At 33.7% G+C, this 18646-nt stretch overlaps 1 protein-coding gene across 3 annotated transcripts in view; it reads right to left on the reverse strand.

Moving 5' to 3' along the window:
• Positions 1 to 12883: 12883 nt before the first annotated feature.
• LOC110024132 overlaps positions 12884 to 18646 on the reverse strand; it is a 48048-nt gene continuing 42285 nt past the window's right edge. Inside the window, exons 8-11 of one of the 3 annotated variants that reach the window (XM_020723918.1) lie at positions 14831 to 15014; positions 13655 to 13828; positions 13302 to 13557; positions 12884 to 13206 (exon numbers count right to left, since the gene is read on the reverse strand). In XM_020723918.1, the coding sequence (XP_020579577.1) occupies positions 13710 to 13828; positions 14831 to 15014 (303 nt within the window). In that variant the 3' untranslated portion in view covers positions 12884 to 13206; positions 13302 to 13557; positions 13655 to 13709. Of the gene's footprint in view, positions 13558 to 13654; positions 13829 to 14830; positions 15015 to 18646 lie in introns of all 3 variants that reach the window. The other 2 variants (XM_020723917.1, XM_020723916.1) reach the window with 2 other exon arrangements.

The following is an 18646-nucleotide window of genomic DNA, read 5'->3' on the forward strand; positions in this document are numbered from 1 at the left end:
TCACTCTGTTAGTATTTTTTTTTTCTTTTAGTTTTTTCAATGTGATTAATTATGTGAATGAATGTAGAAAGCATAAAGCTTTGTTTAGTTTTTGAGCTCAAATATTTTTAAATTATTTAACTAGGTAACAAAATCTATTTACTTATGAGATGGTAAAAACAATTTCTATCGCATCCAATTTGTTTGCCATGAAGACAGAATGTCAATAGAATTTATCAAAATCTGATTAGAAATTTGTGGGCTCCGAAAATTCAAAATGCATCGGACTCTCATTGAGGGCATAATTGTTAAGTTTTAGGCTAAATTTTTAGAAGACAGAAGAGATTGTAGATAAGATACTGCTCAGAGATTTCACCCTCATTTTGTGAGGACTCTAAGATCCTAGGATTTTCAAAGGCACAAGTTTTTATCGTTAATTACCCCTCACGATAACGAGAGAGCATTTTTTTATTAAGGATAGTCATTAGGCTCCAAGTATTCAGACAGCATATAATAACAACAACAAATTCTAAATTTTAAAATTATAAAAATTATCACCACGAGCTCAAAGCAGGTGGTGAAGAAACGATGATGAACCGGAGCAAAATCTCATGTTTCCATCATCTCAGGTTGTCATGGTCCCGATTCTACTTAATCAGCAGAGATAGTCGACCAATCTAGATGAAGAATCCTTGTCAGTAATCATGGGTTGATAGACTTGAGGTGATTATTTGTTTAAGGCGATCTTAGCTTACAGAGCGTTTTCCACCCTATCAAATATGCCCTATAATTTAATACTCAAAAGGGCAAACTACAATAGGGGAACATACGAGTTAAAATCATGACCGTAATATAATGATGTTATTTGGCGATAAACCATGCGGTTAGAGAGCTATAATCGTAACCACTTCTTTGTGGTGTCATTTGGCTGCAAAATCATGCGGGTAGAGGATTATTTTGAGTTTGAATTTAATAGTATGTTTGATATGACGTTGACTCTTTGTGACTTCGAGTTAATATTAAATTTGTCCATCTCGACAAATGGTCGTGCAGGGTAGATGAATTTTACTTTTAGCATTTAAGTGATTGATTTTTCTTTAAACATTTTATAATTCTATAATTTTAAATTTTAATTTTATAAATGAACCTCTCTCATTGAAATTCATGATCAATACAACTATTATCGAAAAATGATTGTTTAAACATCACTAAGAGAAGTATTCATGTTAACTACAGTCCTAATGAGGAGGAGGATTACATTGGCTCGGCGAAGGTCAATCTTGTTAACTACAGTCCTACAAATTTTGCTCACCACACTAAAAAAAGTGGGCACAAGTACCACTTGTCGCATCAAACGCTCCGTGATTAGCTTTAAGAGTTTAGAAATATCACATTTCACTCTTTATCTTGAGCGATTACAGTGGGGATATGAACATGTAGGAATCTCTTAGTACAACTTGCACTCCCTCCCACATGACAATCATCTACATACCCACACATACATACACTTTCTCTTCCCCTCCACCCTCCACACTCTACACTCGTACGCATACATACAAACATACCCTTTAAACAAGATTCACCTCTAAATTGGAGCCGGGGCTTGTGGGTTTGAGGAAAATGGAGGGGAAGCTGCTGCGGAGGTTTGAGACGGAGAAGCTATTCATTTTGCTTACATACACAGCACTTACTATTTATGTTATCTCGCATAAAAATTAGATGATATACAAATAAAACATCTGTCGAGCTTCGCTTCTCTACTTGGTCAACTCACTCCGCACAAATCATGTCCGTGGTAGCTCTTCAAAGGCTTCGACATCACCACTCTTCATGTCAGCTCATGTGTTCTTGGCATGATATTTGTTTGAATTTAGATGGGACAAAAATTTAATTTTTAATTTCATTTTACAATAGTATAATATTTGGTTGACTAATTAATTTTATGTTAAATTTATTGAATATAAAAGTTTGTTACATAAATTTGATGAGCATATTTCAGTCAGTTATTGTATGGTTTGGGTTTTAAGTAATGAGATTCATTAGTAGAAGTAATTGCATATAAATCTTTTAACATCTTAGGGTTTAGGGCAATTAGTTTTGGATAAATACCATCTCTTGTATTTTGAACGAATTTTTATTAATCTATCTAATTAAATGATAGTGTAGAACTAGAAGTTTTATATATATAAATTTATTTTAAGTAGTAGAGCATTTTTTTTTTTTTTTGGTAATATTGAGTAGTGAAGTATAATTTTGATATATATGAAATTAATTTCAAGAATTTTTATAATTATTAAAAAAAAACTTATCCACTAAACTAGTTAGCACATAAGTATAACATTTTTACCCTCCAAGCCAAGGAATTCAGAAAGAAAAATTATACATGATTCATGCATGACTCCTTTCTTTGCAAGTTTAAATGGAGAAGGAGATGGGGTTGAATGAGAATGGCCCCATCTTTTTCAATTTAGATAATACATTGTATATACTACTACATGAACAACAAGTCTTTACGCCTCTAAGTGGGGTCGGCTACATGAATCCTTTTTCTCCATTGCGTTTTATTGATGTCATGTTTTCATTTAATTCTAATAAATTTAGATCATGTATTATATAATATGATCAAGCCTTTTCAGGTCTACCTCTACCTTTATTAACATAAGTTGAATCTACAACATCTACTCTCCTACCAAGATTATCAGATGGTCGACATTTAATGTGACCAAACCATCTAAGATGAATCTCTCTGATTTTGTCCGCCACATGAGCTACACTAACCCTATCACACATATATTCATTTCACATTTTGTCTCTAAGTGTAAAGCCGCTCATCCACCTAAGCATTCTCATCTCAGCACCACTTAACTTAATTTTGTGCTTCATTTTTAAAGGCCAACATTCTATGCCATAGAGCATTGCAGTTCTCACCACCGTCTTATAAGGTTTTCCTTTCAGTCTAAGCAGTACTTTTCTATCACGCAATAGCCCCGAAGCATTCCTCCACTTCAAACAATCAAATTGATTTCTACTAATAACATCCCCATCTATATCACCATTACTTTGAACAATATATCTGAGATATCTCAAGCGTTCACACCTTTTAATAATTTGATCCCCCATAGTTACAACTCTGTCACTAGAGCTACTACTAGTAAAATTATATTCCATGTATTCAATTTTAGTTCTACTCAAACAAAGACCTTTAGACTCCGATGTAGACCTCCATAATTCAAGTTTTTCCCGATTTCATTCTCCAGTCTTATGCACAAGAAAGATATCATCAGCGAAAAACATACATCAAGCAAACATTTTAATAGAATTAGATGGAGACACCTAAAAGACACATAGAATTATTTTTATGAGTAAGCTTAAAAATTTAGAGATTTGGGGTGTTCATGAAGAAGCTAATAATTCTATGTGGGATAAGGTAAGAAACACTATTAAACAAGTAGCTAAAGTTATACTTGGAGAATTAAAAGGAAAAATTTGTATAAATAAAAATAGTTGGTTGTGGAATAAAAATATGCAAGAAATGGTAAAATATAAGAAGTAATGTTAGAGCTTAGAGAAATGAGAAAACTATAAAATGACTAGTAGGGAGTCTAAGAGAACAATATGTGACGCTAAAAATTCTGTTTTTAATGATCTTTATAATAGACTAAATAATAAAGAGAGTGAAAATATATGTATAAGCTAGCCAAATAAAGAGAAAAAAAAAAGATTTAACTCAAGTAAAGTGTATTAACAATGAAAATCAAACTGTGGTTTTCTTAGAAAAATATATTCAACATAAATAGGTGAGTTATTTTGATAAACTTTTCAATGAAATTTTTGAAAATACGATCAACTAGAAAAATCTAATATGCATATATCTTCTTCATTAATCATTCTAAAACTGTAGCAACCATGAATATTTTTAAAGTATTTTATCACTCAACTGACATGTCTATTTAAATCTCCTCCAACAAAAATGTTTTCTTCAAGAGGTATTTTTGTACCAAGTCTTCTAGATCAATCCAAATTTTTTCCTTGGAACAAATATCTAAACTACTTGAGGAGCATAAACACTTATAATATTAAAAATCTTAGTATCAATGACAATCTAATGAGCTATAATTATATCTCCACTTCTATTAATTTTTACAACATTATCTTTCAAACTCTTATCTATAATTACACCTACACCATTTCTAGTGCGACTTTAACCTGAATATCAAATTTTAAAACCTAAGCTATCAATCTCCTTAGTCTTTTCTCCAACCCATTCATATTCTTAAATACATAGACATTTATCTTTCTATGAATCATAATATCAAATAATTAATCTAAATGTGAGAGTACCTATATTCTAAGATCATATCCTAATATTAGTTTCATGGACTAACTTCTTTATCTGCATTCATTCGTAATGTGGGAACCTTTACTTATTTGACACTACACGCGGACGCCGTTGTAACGGCCCTTGCATACTTTTCACTATATTCAGGCCATACAATGTGTCGCTTCTAGGGGACGCCCTAGCATTTACACAATGATTAAGAGGATTCTTGTCATGATTTTTTGACAAATTTTCTGCCGGTTGTTGACTACCTAACACAACTTTCCACTTTTTACATCCGGGGCTTGGGACCCTGCAATGACCGTGTTAATAAATTTTATATACTATTAAACATAAAATAACTTCTTTCATGTAGAAAGAAAAATAAGAACGTGAATTATTAGGACTTCTTCCAATCACAAATAATATCATAAATTTGATTAAAATCTTCCTTGCATCACTAGAACCATACTCATGCCATTTGATTGATACAAAGTCTATCAGTTTTCAATTTTTGTTAAACATTATTTGAGATTCCTATAACCCCTTGACACCTTCAATTTGCCAATCATTTGTGATATTAAAATTTCTATGAAAAACAAACATTTTCTCTAAAAATGGCTGCCAACTAATTTTAGACAACATTTTTTATAACCCTAAATTTTATTATTATTAACTTTATTGGGCTTTTTGTGGGGTCTCTTAATTTTGCCAAAAATATTCAAGATAATTTGTCCAAAGTATTTTTTTTATTCATTGAATATAATAAACTTGATCGTGAAAAGCTTCAATATGAAATATTTAGTTTATCAATAAAACCCTAACGATGATGTCTTTACCTCACCCATAACATCATTGAAATTTATTGAACTAATCACTACGGCCAAAGTGGGTCCATCATTTTTTATCATGATTTTTAGTTTGTGATCCCTTGACTGTAAGAATGAAAAATATTTTATAAAGTTTTATGTAAGGATTATAATATATATATATATAAAGTCTATCTTTACTCGTTTTTTGTATTCTAAAAAGTAAAGGCATAGAGAGAATTCTATAGCTCTAATTACATATAGAACATTCTACAAATCAAGTTTGTGTCTCATATCTTCATTATATTATTATTTATAAGCTCCCATTGTTGTCGTACACGATCATCAACCAGTAACTCACTAACACTTAGCTCTCATCTTGTGTTAGTTACCTAATAATGAGAATTGTCAATCAATCACTTGTTGTAATTCATTTACCAATCATTGCAAATAAGTTATTATTACTATCTATCGACATGTCATTCATTTGTCACGTGTCATAAGGTATTCACTTACCATCCATGGAGATCCTCCCTTATTATCATATATTTATGTTTAGTCACCTTCCATCCAATATGTTTAATGACTTAATTCCTAATATATATCATGTCTTAATTACCATAACTATTTATCACTTAATTTTTATCACTACCATCATTGCTTAATGTGCACCACCTTCTAATTTCTAGCATCAATGGATGTCTTTTGTCATCATCCATTCATCAAATTCAACCTACCCTTTATTTATTAGATTTTGACACTAAATATATCAATGCCTTAAAGATTAGTTTTAATATTAAAAAATTCATTCTCAATTCAGATGATTTTGAACATGCATCTCATTTGAAACTCTAGTTTATTATTAGAGTTATTCTAAACATTCCATTGCCAGATTCAATTCCAATCCTTACATTATTCTATAAGATTTTTTTAAGCTTAAACAAGCTAGAAAACCTTGAATTATCCCTTACAACAAGTTGAATGTAGTGATCATAGGGTGATTATAGGACTATTAAATTTAAAAATGACTATTATTTATAAATAACATTGATTATTCAATTAAGTTTAATTCAAAAAAGTTTAATCTTAGCCAACTTGAGATGATATTTTTCTCATGTTTCACCCTAATTAGCAATGATAGAATCCATTAGTGGATTCTAAAATGTTTAACTTGTCATACCACAAATGGTTTTGATCATTGGAGTATGTTAAACTCCCTTAGCCTTAGCCTAACCCAACATGACATTAATAGGCTAGTAACAACTTGAAGATTAAAATTACAAGAATTGCTCATAGCTAACAATTTTAGTAGGTTATAACAAGTTGATCATTATATAATAAAAGAATTGGCCTTTAGTAAAATTTAACTATACTACCTAGCCCAACTAACCCAAGTTGATAAATTGGACAAATTGAATTCAAATATATATTAAACTCGTGTGGTATGTGCACAAGTAATTGATGTATAGTTAACCCCCTCAAAGCACTTAATTTAGCCCTGGTGAAACCCTTTAATTCATAAAGGTTAAACCTAACATCATTAGACACTTTGTAGCTTAAATGGAATTAAGAACTTAGTTTGACATAACCAATGGACTCTATGCCTTCAATAAGATGTCCTTGAGTTAAAAACTACTTCTAAGTTCTAATTAATTTGATGATTTGACTGATTAAATAGCTAAAACTAAAATTTACTCATTTGAGATAGTAAAAGAAGAATTTGACAAAGTCTCCTTTAACTATAAAATTAATCAATCTAAATCAACCATAAGTTACTAATATGATATCTTTAGATTGATCACATATTTCTTGTGGAGTCAATTAACCCATTAATTATACAAATTAAATCCAAAGAATTTAATCGAATTGAACTTTATCATAAAATTTGTTCAACTAATTGAGCATGGATAAACTCTAAGATTTCCATAACAACATTTAACTTTAGCGAACCAACTCATTGAGTACTAACCATATTTATTATTATTGACCTCACTTTTGGTCAAATCCTCATTCACCTCAAATATTTATGAAAATTTTGAAATAAATAACACAAAATGAGAATCAAGTATAATTAACTTCAATCAAAGCCAAAATTTGTACCAAAACACTGTTCAATAGGGGAATATTCTGAAATTATCATTTTATGTACCAAAATTATCATTTTCTCTTGAGTCATTGTAGGGCTTGAAACTTCATTCTATAAGATACAGTTGGCTCATTATTAATATATAAATAGCACAAAATATGTTTTGATGATTATCAAACTATTTTTTATGTTGAATTCTATGTGGTAAGCTTTTGTGCATAAGAATTCATCTCGGATAAATTTTTTTTTAACAAAGCATTGTTTTACAAAACAGACTTTTCAAATGAGTTCAGATCATTAAAATCTTTTAAATAAGCCTCTCTGTAGCCAGTTTGAACTTCATTTTGAGGCTCATCTAGCCTACAATAATTTATATGATAATTATGATTTTTCCCTTGTTATGAATTTAAATCAACTCCAAACTCAAAGTATAATCAATGTGACCTAAGAAAATCAAAATTGGTTAATCTAAAGCTCATATACAATCTCAATTTTCTCTGTCATGGGGGTGGAGGCGATGCTTTGACTTGATTTTTTTGTGAAATGGGGATCACTTCTTGACCAAAATAACCACCTGCACTCACATTGGAAGACATTCCATGTTGGAAAAGTTTGCGGAATCAAATTGAGCCGAAAGGCCTTCAAACAATAGCCTTGGTTGGTGTAACCACACCACTCTTAGGTGTGGCTATGCCAGGCTCAGTGCAACCACACCACTCTTAGGTGTGGCTATGCCAGGCTCAGTGCAACCACACCACTTTTATTGTGGTGTAGCCACACCACCTTCTATAATGAAATGACCATGTCGCTGCACCCAAACGAGCAGCATAATTACATTGCCATGCGACCTAGCTAGTGAAGATACATGCGACTCCCGCTCATTTTTTCTGGTGATATGATGCCTACCTGTGCACCTCATCATTTCTCCACTCTATTTTAGTCCCCTTCTATCACATTCCACACATGCCGACTCTTCACTATCTCACCTCTTCCATTCTCACTTTCGCTCAGGTGCTAGATCTGCTTCCACTCGTCCAAAGTTCTTTTGTTTGTCACAATCACCCACTGTAGCTTCTCTATGACTCTTCTCTCCTTTCTCTTACTTCTTCCTCCTTGTTATTACTTTTTCCTATATATTCTTGCTTCTTCCTCTTTGTTGTTCATTCTTCTTCTTTCTCCTTTGATCACCATCTTTTCTTCTTTTCATTGCTATCCCTCCCCCATAACATTATTGATCTTCTCTATATTCATGTTTACATATGTTAAAAAGCACGTGAATATGTGTTAGTCTAATAATATCTATGTATTATGTTAAAAAATCAAATGTTTGTAATATTACCTATGTTGAAAAGCTTATGTAAGTGGTTTTAACTATTTTGAAAAGCATGTTTAAGTAGTTTTACCTATGTGGAGAAGCATATCTTAGTTTAATAATATCCATATTTTACCTATTTTAGAGTATGGGTTAATTTAATAATATCCATGCTTTACCTATGTTAATAAGCATGTTAGTGTGAAATTTTCATGTATTTTTCTCACCATGTTCCAAGCAAATAAAATAAAACAAAAAAAATAAAAATAAATGAAAAAAAAGAGAGAAGGAGAACCTCTCACATGTCTTACACTCTATTCCTTGGGTGTGAATCATAGACAAATCAAAATTTCACATCACAAAAGGTGTGATGAGCATGGATTATGCCAACAACAAAAAGAGGGGTAGCACAAAGAGAAGATACTCACAATAGAGATACCGTTATCATGGAGTGCACTAAAGAGTTCATGCAACAATAAATCAGAGAGTTGACAAATGAGATGAAAAACATCATCAAAAAGATATTGGCTGAGGAAAGGGAATAAAACCCATGACAAAAAGCACTAGTGCCTGAAGGTGAAGGGCTCACATGCTTGAAGAAGGGGTCGGAGATATCCAGTACCTCAAAAGTGTTGGATCGACACCAATTGATAGACAAGGGTTTGGATGAACCGAAGAACCCTATCATCCGAAGAACGCATTTTCTCGACAAATTTCTAAAGCTAAGGCCCTAGGAGATTCAAAGTTCCCACTATGGAGTTCTACAAGGGTCGGACTAAGCTGATCAACCACATTACCTCCTTTGAGTCCACCATCTGCTTGCTGAGGATCACAGGTGCATTGAAGTGCCACTTGTTTTTTCACTACACTAAGGGAGTTGGCTCTCAGATGGTTTAATGGATTGCTAGTGAGATTAAGCACAACTTTTATAAACTTTAAGCGGATGTTCAATCAATAGCCCCAGAAGAGCTCACAAGCTCTGTTGCAGTTCAGATAGGGATAGAGTGAGAGTCTATGTTTGTTCATCACTTATATCTAGAAGGAGAAGCTCAAGATGAAAAATATGGAACTCGCAGTACCACATGTTGCTCTCGCTCAAGGGTTGAAGGAAGGACCTTTTCGGTTTGCTCTAGTTATGCAGTCATCGCAGACCTTAGACAAGCTATTTAAACTAACCAACAATCACTTCTCGAGTGAGTACAACTCCAATCATCTTTCCACTGGGACATCTTTTTACATCGAGTGTCTGCTTGCTCATCATGAAGCACCGAGTATGACTCCATTAAGAGTCTCAATGGCCGAGACAGTAAAGGCCATCCAGAACAATAATTATTTTAAAAAAGGCATCCCTGATGAGGACTAAATCTTTTCTTCAGGGCTCAAAGAAATAATGTGCTTGCCACAAAGACCAGGACCACGAAACATAGTTATATTGACACCTTCGGAGCCTAGTCGAAGTGTTGATCAAAGATGAAAAGCTAAATGAGTTTGTGACACCAAGAGCATCGACCCAGAGGCAAGGGAATGCTCCAGTCAAAGAAATTTCAGATGAACTAGTCTAAGTAAGTGTCATTCACATCACTGTGGTGGTACTGAGAATCTTTGGAGGTGAAAATTTGTCGCAATGGGTCAGTCTAAAGAGGCTTTAGTTGGGAAGACTGTATGCACAGCCGCCTTCGCTCTAAAGTGCACCACACATCTTCTCATTACATTCACTGACACAGAACTGCCCCCAAGAAAAATCCTTATAATGAAACTATCATTATTGCCTTGATAAACAACTATCAGATTGATAACATCTTAGTCAACACTTGGAGCTCATTCAACATTCTATTCAAGTCAATGCTCGGTAAGATGGAACTTAAGGATGATTGCCTGACATAGCCAGCCATACTAATTTATGGCTTCTAAGGCGAGGGAAAGGAAGCCTTAGAATAATTGCCCTGGAGGTCAGCGTGGGAGAAGTTGAGAAGCAGTTCACTTGCATGAAAGGCTTTTTGGTGGTCGATTCAATGCAAACTAACAATGCCATCTTCAATCAACTTAGTCAGCCCTTGCTCAATGACTTTCAAGGTTGTGGTCTTAACGTAGTGCATTGTAGTGAAGTTCACAGGCGAGGATGAGATCATTACCATTTGGGGCAATCTGGAGCAGCCTTGTACCTGCTACATCCATAAGGTCAAAAGCGTGGAGTAGGAGTTGCTCAACCATCATAACTTACATTAAGGGGCTCGAGGTCAGCGGGATTACTTACCTAATCCCCATTGATTGAGAGCATGAGAAGTGAAGCTTTTGATGCAGGATCAAAGGACTTGCATATCCGAACCCTTTGAGAGCACTAATAGATCTTTGCATGGTCAGTAACAGAGATGTCATGGATATTAGTTGATGTTGCTTGCCACCGACGGAATATCAATCTTGCTGCCCGACTGATGAAGCATAAAATGAAGACTTCAGGTGTTGCTCTGGCTAAACCTATATATGAGGAGGTGCAAAAACTACTGGAGGCCAAGTGCATCCGAGATTTGTATTACTCAACTTAGGTTCAAACGTGGTTATGGTGCATAATGCAAATGACCAGTGGAGGATGTTCATCAACTTCACCTACTTGAACTCTACTTGCCCAAAGGATAGCAACTCATATTGAAGATCAACAAACTGGTGGACTTATTAAGCCATTTAGCGACAAGCTTCCTAGATGCCTTCTCCTAGTACCACCAAATCAAGATGAACACAATTGATTTGGAGAAGACTACCTTCATAACCAATGACGGTGTGTTCTGTCATAATATAGGCTTAAAAACATTGGGACTACTTACTAGTGGCTGATGAATATAATATTTTCTAAACAAAATGGTAAACATATTGAGTTGTACGTGGATGATGTATTAGTTAAAAATAAATAGGTGGAACAACACAACTCAAATGCACCCTCGAGGCCTCGACGGGAAAAATTCCCGGCTATCTCTTAACCCTTGAAGGAGTCTAGCATAATCTGACAATAGTACAAGCACTGCTAAACATACTTTCCGTTCGAAACAGTAAGGCAGAATAGAAGCAAAACGGTTGGATCGTAGGACTGTCAATTCATTTCCAAGTTAGGCAATAAATGTGCAATGTTCTTCAAACCATTAAGGAAAGCAAAAAAAAATTCACCTGATTGGAAGATTGTGAGCAGACATTCAAAAAAACAAAGAATTCTTTAGCATCACCAACATTTCTCTGAAATCCAAAACCAATGGAACTCTCTATGTACTTAGGGGTTAGACCAGAGGCCGTTTAGCTTTATTTTAGCCTAGATGAATTGGAGAAGCAATTCTAAGTCTACTAAAACAGTCAAACCTTCGGAGGCACAAAGAGCAGGCACCCCAGTATCGAGAAGAAAATCCTAAAATTTAAGCTATATCTGAATTTATTTTTCCTTGAACATCAAGATACCATTGATGCTATTGAAGATGTTATCTATCGCATTGAAACATCTGCTCTTGCCACCATCAGAGCAAGCACCCCTTTGTTCCTGATAACATCAGAGCATTGTGTTCGAAAGTTTTTCCCTCATGTAACAATTTAGAGTCATAATTTCACAAAGCCTTAGGAGAAGTCTGGAAATTGATGCAAGTGGGATTTAACTTCAATTTTATCACAAAGCAAAAGCTGCACTTTCAAATCCTGGATCCCATAAATCCAATTTCTTTTTTACTTTTCTCCTCAATTTTGCCTCAATTAAATTTTGAATTTACAAGATTTATTAAAACAGCTAAAGCCATTACCAATTACCACAACCCCACAATAAGAAAATCATCACAAAACTAGAATCAAATGACCAAAAACTCAATCTTTTGAATATTTTTCTTGCAGAACTCTGCAAGGCTAACTGTACCTGGACGGCCAAGCGTCGACACTCCCACGCCGAAGGCCGTCACTCGACCCATCTGGCTAAGCGGCTCTTTGTGTTCATCTCTCAGCTTATGATCCACAAGAGTCAATTACTCTTGCTGCAGCAAGGGCTCACCTGAAGTCAATAACAAGAAACCAAAAAATGGGAAATAATGCAGCTCAAAATCTATTTTCAGTTCTTGATGCCTAAAAGATCGCCTGCGTTTCACAGGGTTGTTAGATTCGGTTTCTAATCTGTGATAACTAACTCGTTTACCATTGAAACAAAATCTCGACCAAATTTATCAAAATCTGAACAAAATATAAACAAGTCAATTAACATCATTGCATTAATTTTTTGGCAAATTCGCATACACATCACTCAATTACAAATCATCACATCAAAGATGTGACTTTAAGGCTAAACACAAGCTTCCATGCAGAGATACGGTTGCACATATCTAAAAAATTACAGTTTAGATGTTAGATTTGTAAATATAAAAGATTTGAGTGGTGGCATGTGTGTAACTCATCCTAATTTTTTAGAACGCAGCTAAGGCGCCGGATATCAACTAAACCGATCGATAAAGAGCATTGAAAGTTGCTAAAATCTTGGATTAGAATAATAAACTCTTAAATCCTATTATCTGCAACCATTTAAATATTAACTACAAGAATTCAAAATAATCTCTCGAATAAACACAAAAAGTAATGAAACCAGTAGAGCTTCGAACAAAACTGAACCCCCAATGAAACTTTTAGTCAATGAGGTCTCAAATATGACTTCCCCATATGAGAAACTTCTCATCTTAAAGCCGCCTAAAGCCTGAAAAACAGCAAACAAGTACCCTTGCAACCAAAATTTACATTCCACACCATGGGTACAGAAATGAGAAAAAAAAAAGGAATAGAAAGTGTTACCATTCAATTTAAAAAGCCCAAGTCTAAGAGAACTCTCGATCTGTACAATACCATCTTTTTCTGATAAAGCATCCTCACTACTGATTGAGTCTCTCAGCATCATTAAAACAATAATCACATTTGCCTTGAAACAGTTTCCTTGAGATGATATATTCTGCCTACAGAGCTTGAGGTGCTCAGATCCATTACCATGCTGGAGCAATTCCTCAATAACTAGACTGGAGATTTAATTATTCGAAAATTTGGAAATGATAATCTACATTTTAGGGAAGTTCAAAACTTGCATCAAACCAATGCTGTAATTGCTGAAAGTTTAATTCTATATGGAACCATGTCAGAAAAAAAATGCTTACACATTCTAGTGAAGTTTGGTTCAGCAATGCGCATAAGTTTTAATGATTTGTTTGTTCAACAAGTTCCAGCTGCGGAGAACAAAGGACTGTACTTGTTGACGAAGCACGGCAATGCTATTACTACGCTCTTAGGATGTTTGTTTTTCTCAGAGCCTAAATCGTTGTTGGAATTATCTGCAGAGATATTGCCAAAAAAAAAATGACCTTTAGTAGACATTAAATGTATTTTTTCCAAATTAAATTATATTGCCTAAAATCCCAAAATGTTCTTATAGAGCAAAGCATTGCACGGCTAGAAAAAGCTAAAAAGATTTGCTCAGTAAACAATCCAAAATAGGTTGTGCTTGTTCATGTGAAAGTAGGTAGTGCTAAACCAGGATTGTTTAAAGGGACATTTACATAAATACCGCTCAATTACTTTCAAGTGAAAGTACGTGGTGGTAAACCAGTATTTTTAAAGGAGGATTTACATAAATACCACTCAATTACTATATATTTACATATCTAACAGCTAAAATTTACTTTTTTTACATTTATGCCAACCAAATCTTTCATATCACATTAAAAAAAAACACCATTTTAACTTTCAAGAAGTGAAATGCACCTTTTTTATGCAGAAAGCAGTCGATAATATGACTACAAACTATTTTGCATATTGTCAAAAAAGAGATAATTGCTTTACTCCCCAGTAAAACAAAAAGGAAAGTAGAATGATGAATTAATATAATGCACTACTTATCACATCATGTGTGCGCCCTAATGCTTACTAGTTTGTTATAATTTGTCTTGTTAATATCTGATTTAAAATTAAAGTTTTTCAAAATAATTTGCAAAGAATAAATCACCACGAATGAAAAATGAGGAGTCGTAACGCATAAGCCAAAAAGATAAAACAAGGCCATTGATGATCATATAGTTTATATTTAACATAAAATGTCATAAATCGCTTCATAATTTTAATTAATATGATGCTTATAAAAAAAAATTAATAGGTAATGTTTATAGTGATATTAATAATGACAATTTACTAAAAGAGAGAGCATGTCATTGCACTACGGAACATGAACTTGAAGAAAAAAAGAAAAGCTCACCAATTATTGATTTACTAAAGAATGAAATAATAGGTAAGTAGAAAGCTTTTTATTTTGAAAAAAGCAACTGATTTAGAGTCAGCACCTGGGGCCACCCTCAAGACTTTCTGGCACATTGTAGTGTCTTGGAAGTTCAAAACAGTGTAGTCCAAAAGCTTCAATCTGTCAGTATTGCTCATTTTCTCAAATCCAAATGAAGAAGTCCATGTTTCAAGTAGTTGAGGCACTGCCGGTAGTAGAAATCTTTCCACTCCAACTGATACAAGAAGCTATATCACAAAGAAAAGCATAGTTAAGGAAGAGAACAGCGAAGATAGAAATTTCACACATTGGATATACATAAAGTATATATGGAATGAAAACATTATTTAGTATATGATAAACTACATCAAGAACATTAGAAGAATTATAAGAATTGGGCAGCAAAAGCTTCTGTATATTTAGAAATTAGTACATAAAACATAGCATATCTGAAATAAAGACGAGTATAAATGGTATGCCATGATGAATATGACGTTCTTACTAAATCGAAATTTTAAATAACTTGTAAATACATAAAAACATATGCCTCCAATGTACCATGAATACGAGAATTCCATTTTTCCATGAAAATCCAACCATTCTAAAAAATTTGAAGTAAACATAGACTATCCAAAAAGGCCCTTCTAGAACTTTCAAAACAACATGAAGCAAATTAGTGCTATGTTTTGGCGTTCAGTTTTCACTTAACTCCACCCAAAAAAGACGTTTGGAAAGGTTTTAGAAGAACACTATTTTTATACATTTGAACATAGGGAACTATATTCCAGTACGACAGTTGAAGCATAAATATCTATCATGTCCAACATACTTACAAAAAACTCAAAACTAGGCCTGAAAAATCCTTTGGTGAAGATATCTACTATTTGCTCCATTCTCAAAGTGAAAGACATGCAAATAGCTCCACAATTAATCCTCTTTTTTTTTTTTTTTTGAAGTGTCTATCAATCTCCACATTTTTTAGTGATCATTTTGCACTAGATTTTGTACAATGCTTATGACAGCTTTATTGTCCAGTACAACTTCATTGGCATATTTATCGGGATCCACAACTCTTCAATAATTCACTTCAGCCATCACATCTCACATACACCATTAGCCATAGCCCAATATTCTGTTTTGGCACTACTCCTTGCCACTACATTCTATTTTTTACCTCGCCATGTAACCAGATTTTCTTAAAAATATGTACAATATACGGATATCGATCTCCTGTCAACAACTGAGCCCACCCAATATGCATCAGTTTACGTGGTCTTTTGAAAGAGTAAGACCACAGCATGGTGTACCTTTCAAGTATCTGAGAATCCTTTTAATTGCTTTAAAGTGTTTCTCATATAATGAATGCATAAGTTGACTTACCAAACACACAGCAAAGGCGATATGTGCCCTTGTATGTGATATGTATATCAGATTTCCCACCAACTTTTGATATTGAGTTGTATTCACTGGTTCACATTTCTTCTCATCTCTCACTTTTTGATTGGGATTAATTGGAGTGTTTGCAGGCCTATAACGAGAAATCTTAATTTCCTTTAGAAAACCAATAACAAGTTTCTGTTAGTAAACAACAATCACTTTCTTTGATCTGAAAAACCCTATGCTAAGCAAATACCTCAGATATCATAAATCTTTGGACTAAAAAATTGATGATAAGCACATCTTCAACTTGTTCATTTCATCTACATTATCTTCGGTGTGAATTATATCATCCACATACACAATCAATATGACTATTTTCCCATCCTTCGAATGCCTGAAGAACAATGTATGATCTCCTTGCACTTGAGTATACCCCAAATCTTTAACAAACAGTGTAAATTTATCAAATCACGCTCTTAGTGATTACTTTAACCTGTATAGAGACTTTTTAGTTTACACACATTTGTGTTGAACTTCTCACTAAATCTTAGAGGTGCATCCATGTACACTTCTTCCTTTAAGTCTCAATTGAAAAATACATTTTTTACATCTAACTGTTGTAGGGGTCAGTCAAGATTAATTGCAACCCTTATAGAGTTTAATTTTGCAAATGAGACGAATGTCTCTTAAGTAATCAATACAATAGGCTTGAGTATATCCTTTGATGACAAGTCGAGCTTTTTACCGTTCTAAAGAGCCACTAGAGTTATATTTGACTATAAACATTCATTTGCATTTGACAATTCTCTTCCCTCTAAGTAGATCAATCAATTTCCACGTTTCATTTTTTCTCAGAACTTTCATTTTCATGAAGAAAGCTTCCTTCCACTTAGAAATTTTTAGAGCATTATGCACAGTATTAGGATTCTCCATACACAATAAATATGAGTTAAAAGTTCGAAAAATGCGTGAAAGATTTTCATATGGCACATAATGAGATAATGGATGTTGGGTGCAAGACCTCATCCCCTTCCAAACAACAATGAGAAGACTAAAATCATTAGATTAAGGATTAAAGCTAGACTAAATTTCAGGACTAAAAAACTCATAATTCAAAGAAGTAGGTTGATCACGTGGTAAAGGCTTAATAAGGACATGACCTGGGTGTTTCATGGATTTTGGACGATGCAAAACATTCGTAGGCTTTTTCTTTTGAGTTGTCATTTGCTGCGAGTGGACAATGTCAAATGGTACCAATGTCGTAATTTTTTTTCCTATTTCATCTTTATTAGTTTATTATATGATTATGAACATCATGAGATGTCATTATATGAAGACAAGAACCATTTTCAATATAAAAAAAACTAGACCCACTGTTGATACAATATAGTTTAGATTTTCAAGTTGAACAATCAATGGTTGGAAAGATATTATTTTACCAAAATTTTAAGAGTTTCCGCTTTTGGTATCTTCTATTATATTGGATTTTCAGGTTGAACAATCAATGTTGTAGAAATACTATTTTGTCACAATTTTAAAAATTTCCACTTTTGATATCTTCTATTTTTATTCTTTTCTATTTTTAATAGCTTTCTACATATAGAATTATTTATTGTTGGTACTTTCTATTTCTTTTCTTCTAGCATGGGAATTTTGAGGTTAATTTTGTGGCTTTCCTAATGTGGCAGCTTTTCATTGCTATTAATCTTTTAAATGAGTCTTAGAAAATTGAAAAGGAATAATTATATTTTTCTTTCCAAAAAAATTACATGGTGTCAGAGCTTTTAAGTTTTTTTCTCTCTTGCTGTTGTTTCAAATCCGCCGATATGCACTTCTGTTAGTGGCTTTGATTTCTAGATATGCACTTCTGTCAGTGAACGATTTCAGTCACATATAAAACGATCGCTCGTGATCGTGAACGATGAATTTGTCTCTTCTGCACTCCATATTTGCCCAAATCAATCTACGTAACTGAACCTCGCAATACAATCATGATTCTCACCTTTCTAATCATCAACGAAGCTCTGTCCCTTCTGCTCTTCTGGTTTCGCTCAAAACCATAAGCTAATTGACTATACTTTGCAATGCAATCTTGATTCAAGCTATCTGGGTAGGCAACGACTGGATTGCAGTGTACAGGAGTTCCCGTTCAATCTTGAACTCTTCCAACGTGCAAAATGGATCGCCTGCCTCGCAAAAAGGAACTACTCTCCCGCATCTCACTTCCAACAAAGAATCTTGCTCAGAAGTTAAGAAAACAAGTCGACCTAGTCGGGATCTCGCTGGAAAGTTATAGAAACTCCTGTTGCTTTCGCTGTAGCTATATCAATAAGAGGACTTCGGTCCTTCTCCACCCATTTTTTCTCCGACTACGGTTTTCTCTTTCGCTAAATCCTTCGACTTCTCCTCAGATGCACAATTAAGCACCAAATTAACTCACGATCAAAATCTATTCGTAGCTCTGTCCCATCCTCTTCTTTCCTCTAATGTTGTGATACAA

This window comes from Phalaenopsis equestris, unplaced genomic scaffold (assembly GCF_001263595.1).
Source record: "Phalaenopsis equestris unplaced genomic scaffold, ASM126359v1 Scaffold000250, whole genome shotgun sequence".
Lineage (NCBI taxonomy): Eukaryota > Viridiplantae > Streptophyta > Magnoliopsida > Asparagales > Orchidaceae > Phalaenopsis > Phalaenopsis equestris.